Genomic DNA, 12,540 nt, shown 5'->3' on the forward strand with positions numbered 1-12,540 from the left:
TTCCCTTCCCTTCCCTTCCCTTCCTTTCCCTTCCCTTCCCTCCTTTCCTCCTTTTTTCCTTTTTATAATCATATAAAACATACATGAGGAGTCTCTTTGCAGCCTGCTGCTGAAAAATTGGTATAAAAGACCAATGTATATAGTCACAGATATTCAGAATATAAAACATGATCCATCACATAGTTTGGAATGATGTTACTAGAGGATTGCTGCCAGAACATCAAGTTCTCTGTTTTCACCCCAAATCAATGAAAAATCAATTGAGTCTGTCTTCTGAAATCTTTGTTTTTCTCAAAATCAACCAGACCTGATGGCTTTTGTATAATACTCCTCTGGACTGTAGATTAAGTTGAAAATTGAAGAACATCAATATTTGCCCCAAAGTATCTGGGATGATCATGTTGTATGGCACTACATCGTGCTCTTAGAAAATGCACAAAGAAACATCATGTTTTATTTAAAAGGAAATTCCAATAAAAATATTTTAGTAAAAAGTGTTGCATAGAAAACAATCTTTGTTATTACAGTGTATTAGGTGGATTAAGCACTTAATCACTAGGATACTCTGCTTGAGGTCTCTTTCTCCTGTCTCAGATACTTTTACGTTCTCCGAACTCAGTTAACCTTACTTAAAGGATGGAAGTCATTCGTCTTAAACTTAATCATCCCCATATTTGTCAGCCATGATATCTAGTCTCTGTAAAAGGCTAACAATGACTTGCTTTCATTGTTTTCTTTTATATACTTGTAAGCCACATGGGTATTATAAAAGCTTAGCATTGTTGTTTAAGTTGCTGTCCCCCATCTGCAAAAGCCTTTAATTCAAAGACTGTAAATGATTTCTTTCTGGTCAAATTAAGCATCAGATGCAGCATTTGATGCTACATTCACCATTATTAAATGGTTTGTTTATCATCTGGCCAAGCGATAGGTCTCTGTGTGGCCAAGTTATTTCAATTCTTATAAAAAATTCTTTACAAAACAAAGATACATTGGGAGAGATGTTGAATAGATATCTTGATTAGCTATTGTTTCTGCATTGCAGAAAACCAGTGGGATGTTTGTGTCTGAACGATCATGAAGCCGTAAGAAGAATATTGGCACAATTTTATAATTCCTTTCAGAGAGAGCAGGTCTGAGCCTGAGACTGGTCAACAGATTCAAGCTAGGGACAAACAATAAGCAGTCTGAAAGTCTTGTAGTGAACATAAAGAATCCTCTGAATTCTTAATATAATTTAGCATGGGATATTTTTTGTTCCTCTGAACCACTATTTTTCAATGTTGTTTCTAGCTATGTCTTGCACTGTAGCATAAATCGTTCATTTAGCATCAAAATCTAAAGATCCACTGGTTGCTAAGAATTGGTAGCTGGCTTTCAGGCTTTCATTCTCATGGTGTGTAAACCTGTACTGTGTAAAAAGTCATTCATTCAGAGATGATCACTCCAGCTCTGAAATGAATGACCTCCAAGAAAGTGCTCTTCCTCCATGCTGAATGGGCCAGTTAGCAAGCTTGTAGCATAGATCTTCCATCTGGGAGGAGATCATCTCCTAGGAAATTATCTGTGAGACAGGAAGAGGGAAGCAGGAGGGAAAACTGGAGTGGAACTGTCTAGCTTGTAAAGATGTCATTGCAATTTTAAGTATACACTTGGTTCTCAAAATACTTATTTATTTATACTTCAGTAAAAATACATCTGCCACTCCTGGCAAGATGAAATATTCTTACCATGTTTTTCCAAGTGCTGGCAGCAACTGTCTACAAGCCGCGGAACCTGCCTGTAAATAGGGTTCAGGCTTAGTTTCTTATCTCTTGCCTTTTCTTTCTTGCTCTGGGCTTCTGCTGGCAAAGAGAGCTGGAGAGCTTCTAACAACCGTGACTGATTGTCATCAAGATCAGTAATAGAGTCCACAGACATTGCACCCTGTAAAATATACATGCATAAACATTCAGTATGGCTGTAGAAATCTAAGGACCACCACATCTCATCTAACAACTATTTTTGCCTACCTGCATTTAAGAAAAACTTGTACAAAATACAATTTGCTCTACCACTTTACAAATTGGTCAACATATAATACTACAGTAATAGATGCAAAAATCTGGACAGTACCCATGCTATCATTACTATATTATATAGATATATACTATATCATTACAAGAAACACAATGCTTTACATTCATTTAGTGTGCTTTTAGTGCTATAAAGGCCTAGATATTCTTCAAGACAAGAATGAGTCACAATGTGTGCATGCAACTCAGCAGTACAGTATTTGCATGAGGATATATACACATTTTTACACCTGATTCTTTACTTTTTCCACACTTCCACACTCTTCACACAGTGAAAATTATACAAATAGATTTACCACTCTATACCACACAGACTTGACTAATTACACAAATATGTATGATTGCAGAGATTGAAATAAACCCACGCTATTACAGAACAAAGACACAGGAGAGAATACAGAAGTGATTTTTTTTTTCCAGGTAATTTCACTTTAGGTATCTTAAATAAAATTCCAATGAAAGCTCTAAACATTATGTTTGGATTACAGGAAGGCACAAAGGTTCAAGCAGTCAGCAAAGGATGAAGTAACACAAGCAACAGGAGATTTATGGCATTTTTCAATGTTCACACTTGAAAATGAAGATCTGTTTTTTTTTTTCATACCACAACACAACTGCTGTTTCAAAACTATCATTCACCTCAGAGTCAGGGAACTATTATTAAACTTAACAATGCAAAAAATATTTGAGGGAACATCTAGATTTATAAATAACAATAATAATAATTAAAAAGAAAAAAGGAAAGAACTCTCAATAAAAATATCTATTGTACATTATTTTCTTACCTTCTAGTGCAAAAAATACACTTTACCATAACTTAAAATGTGAAAATGCAGAATTTTTATTCTATGCTTTGCTAAGAACACTAATTTCTTCAAAGCAATATTTTCTGCTGACATGTATTTCATTGACTGTCAGCAAGATCTCAGTCTGTTGAACGGGAACGGTTCAATTACTACAGAACTACCAAGCTCTAGAAATACTGCCTTCCTTCAGGACAGAAAACTAAGCTTTATACAAGTTTTCACCTTGGAGACAAAGTAAAGAAATTCCACTGGGATTTCAAATGAAATTAAAACTTGTTAGTTCATACTAAAGTAAAGCATGTAACATACAGTCTTGCATCTCATAACACTTTGAAGACTTAGCGGAAAAACGAAGTAAAAATTATCTAGAAAGGTTTTTTTTTTTTTTTGACCTACACCTCTAAATAATTACTAGTCTCTTTGGAATGCAACTTCAGTCTTGATTTCTAAGGTTTCTCAGAAATACATCTGCTTGTTTCCCTTTACCATTTCCTGCCAATTAGAAAGAAAAAAACAAACCCAAAACCAAGCAAGATTCTCTGTGTGTGATCCACGTTTGCAACATTCCAAGCTAAATATTTTCCTATTTCTTTTTAAAGATCTGGGGTTTCAGACATCAAAATTATTTGCCTGACACTGAAAATCCTGATGCCATGCTCACTACTGCTGTTCGCAGGCAGCTCACGTACGACAGGTGACTGTCTTTATACCCTAGCTCTTACTGGTCCTTCCCTATCTGCAAAACATCCTCATCCCATGAACCATTATTATCACAGAATCACTTAAGTCGGATTCAGATCCCTAAAATAGATGCAAATACAGTCAGTTCTCCATTATCCTTGGGCACTGTATCAAAGTTGTGGATTAACTGGGACACAAAGCAGGCTTTAAGAAGAAAGACCATGAGTTCAGTGGCTGAAGTACAGCACTACTTGGCCAGACCAAGTCAAGCCAGCATCCTTTGCCATGCCAAGTTCACAATCTGAAGTCTTAAGATAAGCTTAAAGTAACAAAAAGAAAAGTGAAGACTAAAAAGTAGATGGAAAGAGCAAAATGAAAGTGAAGACTATGGGGACAGGTGTGGAATAAAGGTCAGACAAAACTATTTCCTTTTTCTTTTTTTTTTAAAGGGCTTTAAAAACCAACATCTTTTACAGAAAGATGAGCAATGTTACCATGTATGGAAAGGACTGAGTACAAATCACTTTAAACAAGAAGTAGGAGTGAGCTCCTGATACACAAGTTTTGGTTGCATAATATATCTAAATAATACATTAACAGACAGTCTTAATATTCTGTAGAATAAGCACATAGAAAGTGTCCTGAGGGATCATCAGGGTCTTGACTTCCAACTGCTAAGCAGAAATCGTACACAGAAAAAGCAGCCACTGTGATATCAGTCTCATTCTTGGATGAGAGAGAACATCAGCACCGACATCAAGAGGACGGCCAAAAGCATTACTTTACAACCCTTACTGACAACCTCAACTGAGTGCTTAAAGACTCGTGGGAGTATGCAAAAGTGAATGACAGTTAAATGGAAGTGAATGGCATATTTACCAACATTCTCTACAATTTAAACACTAGCGGGCTTTGTGGGCAAGACTGCACTACAAATGTCTTTGCAGCATATATGTGAGAAACTGGCTGCATCAACTGCATGAGTCAACATCTTTTTTTTCATTTTTAATCAAAACATTCGCTCTGTTGAAGTTGAAAATAGCATAACCAAGGTACGTTACAGAGAGAATGCTCCCTCCACATCATACTGCTCACCTTAGTCTACTCTTCTCCATATGTTCTATTGCACCCTCATGACTACAGACTAATGGACGAGCAACTTGGTCCTGACAGAGCTCTATTCCTTGGAGGTAACAAAAGATCTGTATTCCTTCTGCTTGCTGGCTGGTCAAATACAAGTTATGGATTGTATCACACTTCGCAAAAGGAACAGCAGATGACCCACACCTGGACATGTGAATTATCTTTCATATGAAAACAAGTTCTGAAGTCAGGGGTGTATACAGTGCATTTCTATCTTTTTGGCAACATCTATGCCAAATTCTGAAAGAAGTTGAGAGGTTTCCTTTCACACACATATTCAAGTGCACTTTGCACTTTTGTGCAAGAAGTGGCTGTTAATATGGTCTAGAGAAGTCAATACGTGTATTCTGTGTCTGTAATAATGTAAACATCCTCAAAGATCATGCCCTCACCTCCCTGCAGAAAGACTGTTGACACCTCAAGTATAAGCTTCACCTGACAGCTAGAAAGAAAGGGGGCAGGTCACGGGGCTCTTGAACCTTCTCTTCATCTGCAATTTACTACAGATCTACCACTCTTAACACTGCAGCTTATAGAACACCATATTGCATTTCTCCGAAGCAGGTTTCATCCCTGGGAGAAGACAGGATCCTAGAAAGATTTTGTTTTCCAGAGTCTGTCCTTGTACCCCAAATTTCTTCTCAGACTACTTAAAATGGAGTTTTATTGAAAGTATTTTACTGGGCATTTTAATCTCCAATGCAATATAAAATTAAAAAATCAATACTTTTAGAAACTCTATACCATGGGCAACTCCACTAAAAAAGAAAAAAAAAAATTGGTAATACTGTTATTAGCTGCAGCACTGGAGAACTGGTAATCTCTTTGATTTCAGAGCACAAAATTTACTTAGAAGGAACAGAAACCTGCAAGAAAATGGTCTACCAGTTACCTATCTTACATGCAAGATTAATGTTCAACCTAAAATGCTGCACTGAGTTCTGCTGCCAAAGGCATTTTCTTAGTTTGTATGCAGAAATTTACTTTTAAGAGCTTGGTACAAATTTATTCTGCTAACTTCTTAGTTGCTACTGAGGACATGATTTGAATCAGGCCATGGGGATTTTATTAATATTAGATGATTAATAGTTAATTTATTTCCAAGTTTGTGAAGATAAATTAACATAAGCATGTATACAAATTTTAATCACACAGGTTTAGTCTTCCCATATGAAAGAAGTAGCTGGAAATTCCTGGAATTTGACTAATTTACAACAATTAAACATAAGCAGGTAGTTAAAGAGAGTGAGCTGAGGTTTTTTAAATTATCTCTCTGACACTTTGGGATCTGTAAAAGATTTGCACGGTCCATATGATCTTTTCCCATCAGCACTGGAGAAAGATTTCCTCTAGAGTGAGGGGTTTCTTGTCTTCACAAGGCTGGCTTCCAATCAATAGAATATCACTGTTTAAACATGACAGAAGAAATGCTCCACGGTCCACAAACACCTGCCATACTCTCCACAGAGCATGTATGGTTGTAGTTATGGGGGTACTTACACGCCTCCTTGCTCGCGGTGCTGGCTCTGGCGTGTTAGGAGAAGTGGATTCGTTTGGTGTTTCTGAGGTGGAGCTGAGAGATGAGTTACTGCTGGAAAGTTCTTTGTTCTGCCTTTTTGCTCCAAATGGTAAGAGAAAGGCCACAAAATCTGAAACATCTCTTTGCTCTTCTTTTTGAGAGTCTTGCTTGAGCTTGTAGGCCCGGTCATTAGCAATCACTTGTGACAAGGGCATTCCAAAAGCCTGGGGAATAAATTCTGCAACAAAAAAGTATTTACTGAACATCTGATATTTATTCAGTACACAAGGAATTCAGTATTAAACTGTTAAAAAGCAAAACAATCTGAAGTCTCTTTAAATATATAATAATTCTGACGAGGTGCAGGACTGCACAATAATAACAACATTCAAACAATAAAATAATAGTGGACAAGTGCCAGGTAACTGTAGTTCCTGGTATCTGACTCCTATTTCCAGTTGGATCTTGCATGATATACCACACAGAACCTTGGAAAATCAACTGGGAACAGATCTAATTAAGATCTTAACTTCCACTGAAAGCAACTGGAAGCCAGGCACTTGGCTAAACCAAAATGGTGCAGATGGCCATCAGATGCTGTGGAAAACTATCCTGAGACTGGAGAGCCTGGCTCCTATGCCACAGCTCTCCCATTTCAGATCTTTTCATCATGTCTTTCTCTCACAAATACTGCAATGCACCAGAGTGAAGAGCTATAGGCATGCATATGGGGCCCATCACAGGTCAGGAGGGTGTGCATCTACATGCACAGGGCATTTGTAAGTACATCCACTATTCAGACTAAGCCTTGAAGGGTACAGTTCTAACAGTACTATAAACCCACTCCACACCAATAGAACTGGGTCCAGACGAGGGCCACTAAGATGATCAGTGGGCTGGAGTACCTCTCCTATGAGGAAAGGCTGAGGGAACTGGGCTTGTTTAGCTTGGAGAAGAGAAGGCTCTGGGGAGACTTCATTGTGGCCTTCCAGTATTGAAGGGAGTGTATAAATAGGAGGGGGAACAGCTCTTTACAAGGGTGGGTAGGGATAGAACAAGAGAGAATGGTTTTAAACTAAAACAGGGAAGATCTAGGATAGATATTAGGAGGAAGTTTTTCACTCAGGGTGTTGACACACTGGAACAGGTTGTCTAAGCAGGTTGTGGATTCCCCATTCCTGAAGGCATTCAAGGCCAGGCTGGATGTGGCTCTGGGCAGCCTGGTCTGGTGGTTGGCAACCCTGCACATAGCAGGGGGGTTGAAACTACATGATCATTGTGCTCCTTTTCAACTCTGGCCATTCCATGAGTCTATGATTCTATGATATACATCAATAAAACTGTAACATACAAACCTTGCATATATTCAGGTCTTACCATCAAAATGCCCAGAATTTTTTATGGATCAGAAAAATGTTTCACAGTATGTCAGCCAGTAACTAGCACTGAAATTCTCATCATTAACTTTCAAATTTGTACCTATCAAAGATTAGTCGAATCAAAAGTATTGGGTAAGACCGCAAATTAGAACTGTTTTGTGTTCAAATGGAATGAATAAAATAGCTACTGAGCCCACTGATTCTGGTGAGGTTCTACTAGATTCCGGTTTCAGACCTGCCAGTATTGGGCATACAGAAGGCACTAGAAATTAAAAACAATTTTAAAAAAGAAAAAAAAAGAGAGAGAGAGCAAACGTAAAATCTTTACACATCCAGCCTCTCAGTCGTCTAAACAATTAAAGACGGAAATTCTTCCTGGGATTGAGTCTGACTGTATCTTTGATGACACTTTCAAGTTTTGTTAATGTTACATTATTATTAAGATTAAGGGGACTGGAAAGAAGAGTATAATATATGAATCCCGAGTGAGGGTGCTTCTACCCTATTCTAACAAAGAGACATGGGCCTGTTCTCATTTGCTTGCTCTTTAGAAAATATGAAACATTAAGATGTGAACTAACTTTGGTGGCCAGACAAAACAAAATAAGGAAGCAGATCCTCATATATCAAACAAGTCTGGAAGTGACCAGTGAGTAGAATGATATCTAAAACCATCTGCATTTAATTTAGGACAAGAAAGTACATCATCAATGGGTGTCAAGCAATGCAGAGATTTCCAGTTCCTGGAGCCCAGAGTTAAACTTGTTCCTCCTCCACTCTAGCAAGTATGATTATAAAATGATGAGATTAATTGTACTGAAATTTTGTAGTATTGTGGATTATCTTCCCAATGAACATTTAAGACCATAAGCTTACTTTGAAAATTCACTTGCAACACATATCTGCAACGTGACTCCCCTTTGTTACATCTCCAGCTCTCCTATTTCTCTCTCCTCCCACAATATTTCCTGACTAAAGCCACTGAGCTGAATGAAAACCTGAACAATAAATATATAAATGCTTTTGTCAATTGTGCTTCAAATGGGGATGGGACGGCTGTGCACAACCTGTTGATACCCAACAGTATGATGATGTCTTTGATCGTACAACACAAGGATGGAATGGGTGGGGATCACCAGGGAATGAGTTTTCAGTACTTTTTCATTAAGAGAATTTCATGAAAATGGCCCTGTTCCCCAACTTTGTTATATAAAAGACAGTATTTTGAGGTAAGTATTGCTCCTCTTCTCAAACCCTTAGGTGTGGGATGCCAGTTTTTCAATTGCTATTGTTTCACTTGCTTCATTAACTTGTTTCATTGCTCATTTCACTGCAAAGCAATGGAAGGACACGGATCCTCTGCTCTACGCTGCTTTGTTGTACACCTCCTTTTCAAAGGACACGAACCACTTCCCCAGTTTCTCAATATCTGGCAGAGATGGAGAACTGGATGAAAACCAACTGGCTGATTTTCAGACTAAATACAGATGGAAGTGATATTGGCTGGCAGTGGTAATTACGTTACAAAATTGGCAAAATCAGTAACTTTTTGTTCATTTGTTGAAATCAAGAGAATTGGTTGCACCCACCACAGACTGGCTTACAGCCTCAAGTTCCCAGCACAGCGTTGTGTGCAGGGGTATTGGGTGGTGGAGAAGAACATGTTTTACAATCCGCTCTCCCCATTAACATCACTAGCAGTCAATTTCAATAATTCCCTTGGTAGACAGGTAAGGACATGTCCACTAAGGTGAATGAATGACTGCCCTTTTGAAGTTTCAGATTCATTGGGAAAAAGAAGTATTTTAGTCACACAGAGCCATGCAGCCCCTTCTCAGATGGACGACATGTAAATTTGAGGTTCTGTTCTCACAATCCAGGTAAAAGCACCAACTGCTGCTCTAGGCTCTACTGTTGGAGGTGTTCTACTTGTATGAAGAAAATGTTCCTTATAGCACGGGCTATATGTATATATGTATAGTTACATGTGTACCACGGTAACAAAGCTACTGAGTTACTTACTGTCTCTGTAAGCCCAATGAAACTGATCACTTTTTCAATTAGAGGAGTGTACTGTTTAAAAATAAATGTTGGAGACAGCACTGTGTAAAAATTGGAAACAAGCTGACAGAGTGGGCAATTATGTTGGAAATGTAGACTCACATGTTTAGCCTAAACAGAAGCATATACGTACTTGATTTCTGATCCATTTTGCTTTGAGTGTATACTGGCACCAGAGACAATTTGAGATTTTGCAGAAGTGCATTTCTATTATAAGAAAGTCCATCTCACAGCTGATAAAATTACGAATTGTGATTGAAACTGGTATGTTTCTAAAAAATTCTTCTGTTACAGTAAATCAGCATTTGTGAATTAAAAAAAACAAACAATATTTCATGGAAATATTTTCAGCCAGATCAAATAAGAGTTTCTGTGACCAAAAATCAGAAATCCTGCTCTTTGTTAACCAAATGATGATAACTAGGAAGCAACCCACAGAGTTAGCCTACTTGGCCTTATGCCACCTAACCCAAATATAGATTCAAAGTCTTATCTGAAGATCCCATGAGTTAAAATTGTGGTTTCCATCCTACAAACTACAACCATCTATTAAGATCCTCTGAGGTATTTACTTTAGACCCTAATAAGGTTTACAAAGCTAATAAAGCAAATAATGCACCATACAACAATTTTAGATAGTCTTCTTAGCCTTTTGTTGTGAGTTTTTTTAATTTATTTTTCTTAAGTGTAGCTTAAATGCAGTTTTTGAGATAATGAAATCCTTTGACTCAGCTCAACAAAGGTGGGGGGGGGTCTATCTACTCCTGAAGCTGCATACCCCCTAGTTACAATTCTCAGAAACTACAGCATACACAGCAACTCTGCAAAGATCTCGCAGAGGAATTTTTCAAGTATTTACATTCCACACAGAAACATCAGGAAAAGGTTGCTCAACAAATCATATAACAAACGATTACTACTTCTAAGCAAGTCTCTCAGTTCACCTGTAGAGTTTACTAGAATCATGGAAAAACAGAGCTGGTTCTCTGATAGTATATTTTAGGAGAAATCCTTTCTGAGAGCCATTGCCCCCAGGAATGTTGGTGGGTACTTTCCAAGTAGGCATGCTTATGCTGACCCCTGCATTGCTAGCAGCAGACAGATGAAAGGCTCCACTTCTGCTGTCGTCAAAATTAGCAGTGAATTTGCAAGGGAACAGTACTCAGTCACCAGCATGCAGAGAATTCTAAGAATTTCTTATTCTGAGCAGTGCTGACATTTATCGTTCCTCCAGCCACAGTACTGTTTGTCAGCAGGTAGACAACACAATTCAGAATCACAATGTCCATAAACAAGGAGGCAGGGTAGAGAAAAGCAAAGATATTGAATGGTAACAGCTGAAAACACCGCTTAGACATCTGGGTGGAGTGCTGCACTCCTGTTTCATTCATTTACATCCGGCAAGTTTTGCTATATCCTGTTCTGGTGAGTCACTCAGAGATGTAAAAACAAATGAAAACACTTATTCCAGATTTTTTTCCTTCCAATTAGATTTTGACAGATGTACCTGTCAAAAAGGACAAAATAAAGATATCAATCTTGTTTAAAGTGCATTCAATTCTTCTTTAGTGTCTTTGTTGGCCTTCAGCTTGCTGAGACTCTCACTTAAGAGTCGGGTTGATCAACCGGTCTATCTAAATAAAATGTGATGTTGGGAGAGTAAAATCTCCACAGATTGGAATAAGTCACAGAACTGTAGGGGTTGGAAGGGACCTCCAGAGATCATCGAGTCCAACCCTCCTGCCAAAGCAGGTTCCCTACACCAGGTCGCACAAGTAGGCATCCAGGCAGGTCTTGAACATCTCCAGACCCTACCATATGAGTAATTAAAGCTCAGAACAGTCATAAGAAACGAGTGCAACATCCTTAAGCATAGCTGTCTCGTGGAGTGGGGTGGGGGAGAACAGACTCCAGGACCAACCTGAGATGCTGTACCCCACAGGCAGAGAAATTCCACAAGTTCATGCTCCGGGGCACTTCAGTGTATGTCAGTGCTAAAGTGTCATGCAAAACTAAGTATAAAATCCACTTTGCTCTTTTTCAGGAACTGCTCACACCTGAAGACACAAAGCTGACTGCAAGCAAAATAAACTGCTTGTAGGGCTCACTCTTCAAGCTCCCTACAGCAGGGCCTCTGTTGTGCATCCCCAGTAATCAGGACTGCGGCCTACTTTGCACCACCTTCATCTTATTCATTTTTGGATGCAAATTACATGCAGGATCACACATTGGGTCACAGACCACAGTGCTATGTGTTTGTGAGGATTAACATTCAGAGAGCTATTCATTCAAAAAATACTTTTCAGGTGACACACACTCCAGGTGAATCCTAACTAAATGGCCCCTAGGCTTCTGTTTGTCCTGATATGTGAGTTCTCTCAGGCTGGAATACAAACATTCTGAATTAATCATGAACTGTTCAGCAGTAACTGTGCTTATGAATGTGATGCTCAAGTGAGGGGAGGGAAATGCTCTTTGCATAAAGGCAGCTGCAACTTATCTATAAAAAGCATCCTGCAAATCAGCTTCCCCATTTCCACTTTGACATCCTTCTTCTTTTTCTCACAGCTCCTCTCTGAGGATGGTACAGTGTCAGCAGTCATCAAGAGAAAAAAGAAAAAGGGAAGAGAGGCAGGCACTCCTTACAGGCACAAGGATCAGGGATGCTCAAGGGTGAACAGTGCATGCTGCTGGCCTTTTGTGTGCACACACCCACATCCACGGCTCAGAGTGTTTGTTTTGGAGCGGTTGCCCAGTAATGGAAGATATTCCCTTTATAAAATAAACGGTAAAATGCTTTTTAAAAAAACAGCATGGTACAGATCAGGATAAATACTTTCGGCTTGCTCTGACACAAAAGGACAGAAGTTACTTCT

The 12,540-nt window shown here is 38.7% G+C and overlaps 1 protein-coding gene across 1 annotated transcript in view; it reads right to left on the reverse strand.

Annotated features, from left to right (window-relative positions):
• Positions 1-1,386: 1,386 nt before the first annotated feature.
• ARHGAP6 (Rho GTPase activating protein 6) overlaps positions 1,387-12,540 on the reverse strand; it is a 274,206-nt gene continuing 263,052 nt past the window's right edge. Inside the window, exons 4-6 of the mRNA XM_042867518.1 lie at positions 6,206-6,462; positions 1,731-1,926; positions 1,387-1,564 (exon numbers count right to left, since the gene is read on the reverse strand). Of these exons, the coding sequence (XP_042723452.1) occupies positions 1,506-1,564; positions 1,731-1,926; positions 6,206-6,462 (512 nt within the window). The 3' untranslated portion in view covers positions 1,387-1,505. The remainder of the gene's footprint in view (positions 1,565-1,730; positions 1,927-6,205; positions 6,463-12,540) is intronic.

The sequence above is a fragment of the Lagopus leucura genome, unplaced genomic scaffold (genome assembly GCF_019238085.1).
Source record: "Lagopus leucura isolate 7727_CA_CO unplaced genomic scaffold, USGS_WTPT01 Super-Scaffold_100001, whole genome shotgun sequence".
Lineage (NCBI taxonomy): Eukaryota > Metazoa > Chordata > Aves > Galliformes > Phasianidae > Lagopus > Lagopus leucura.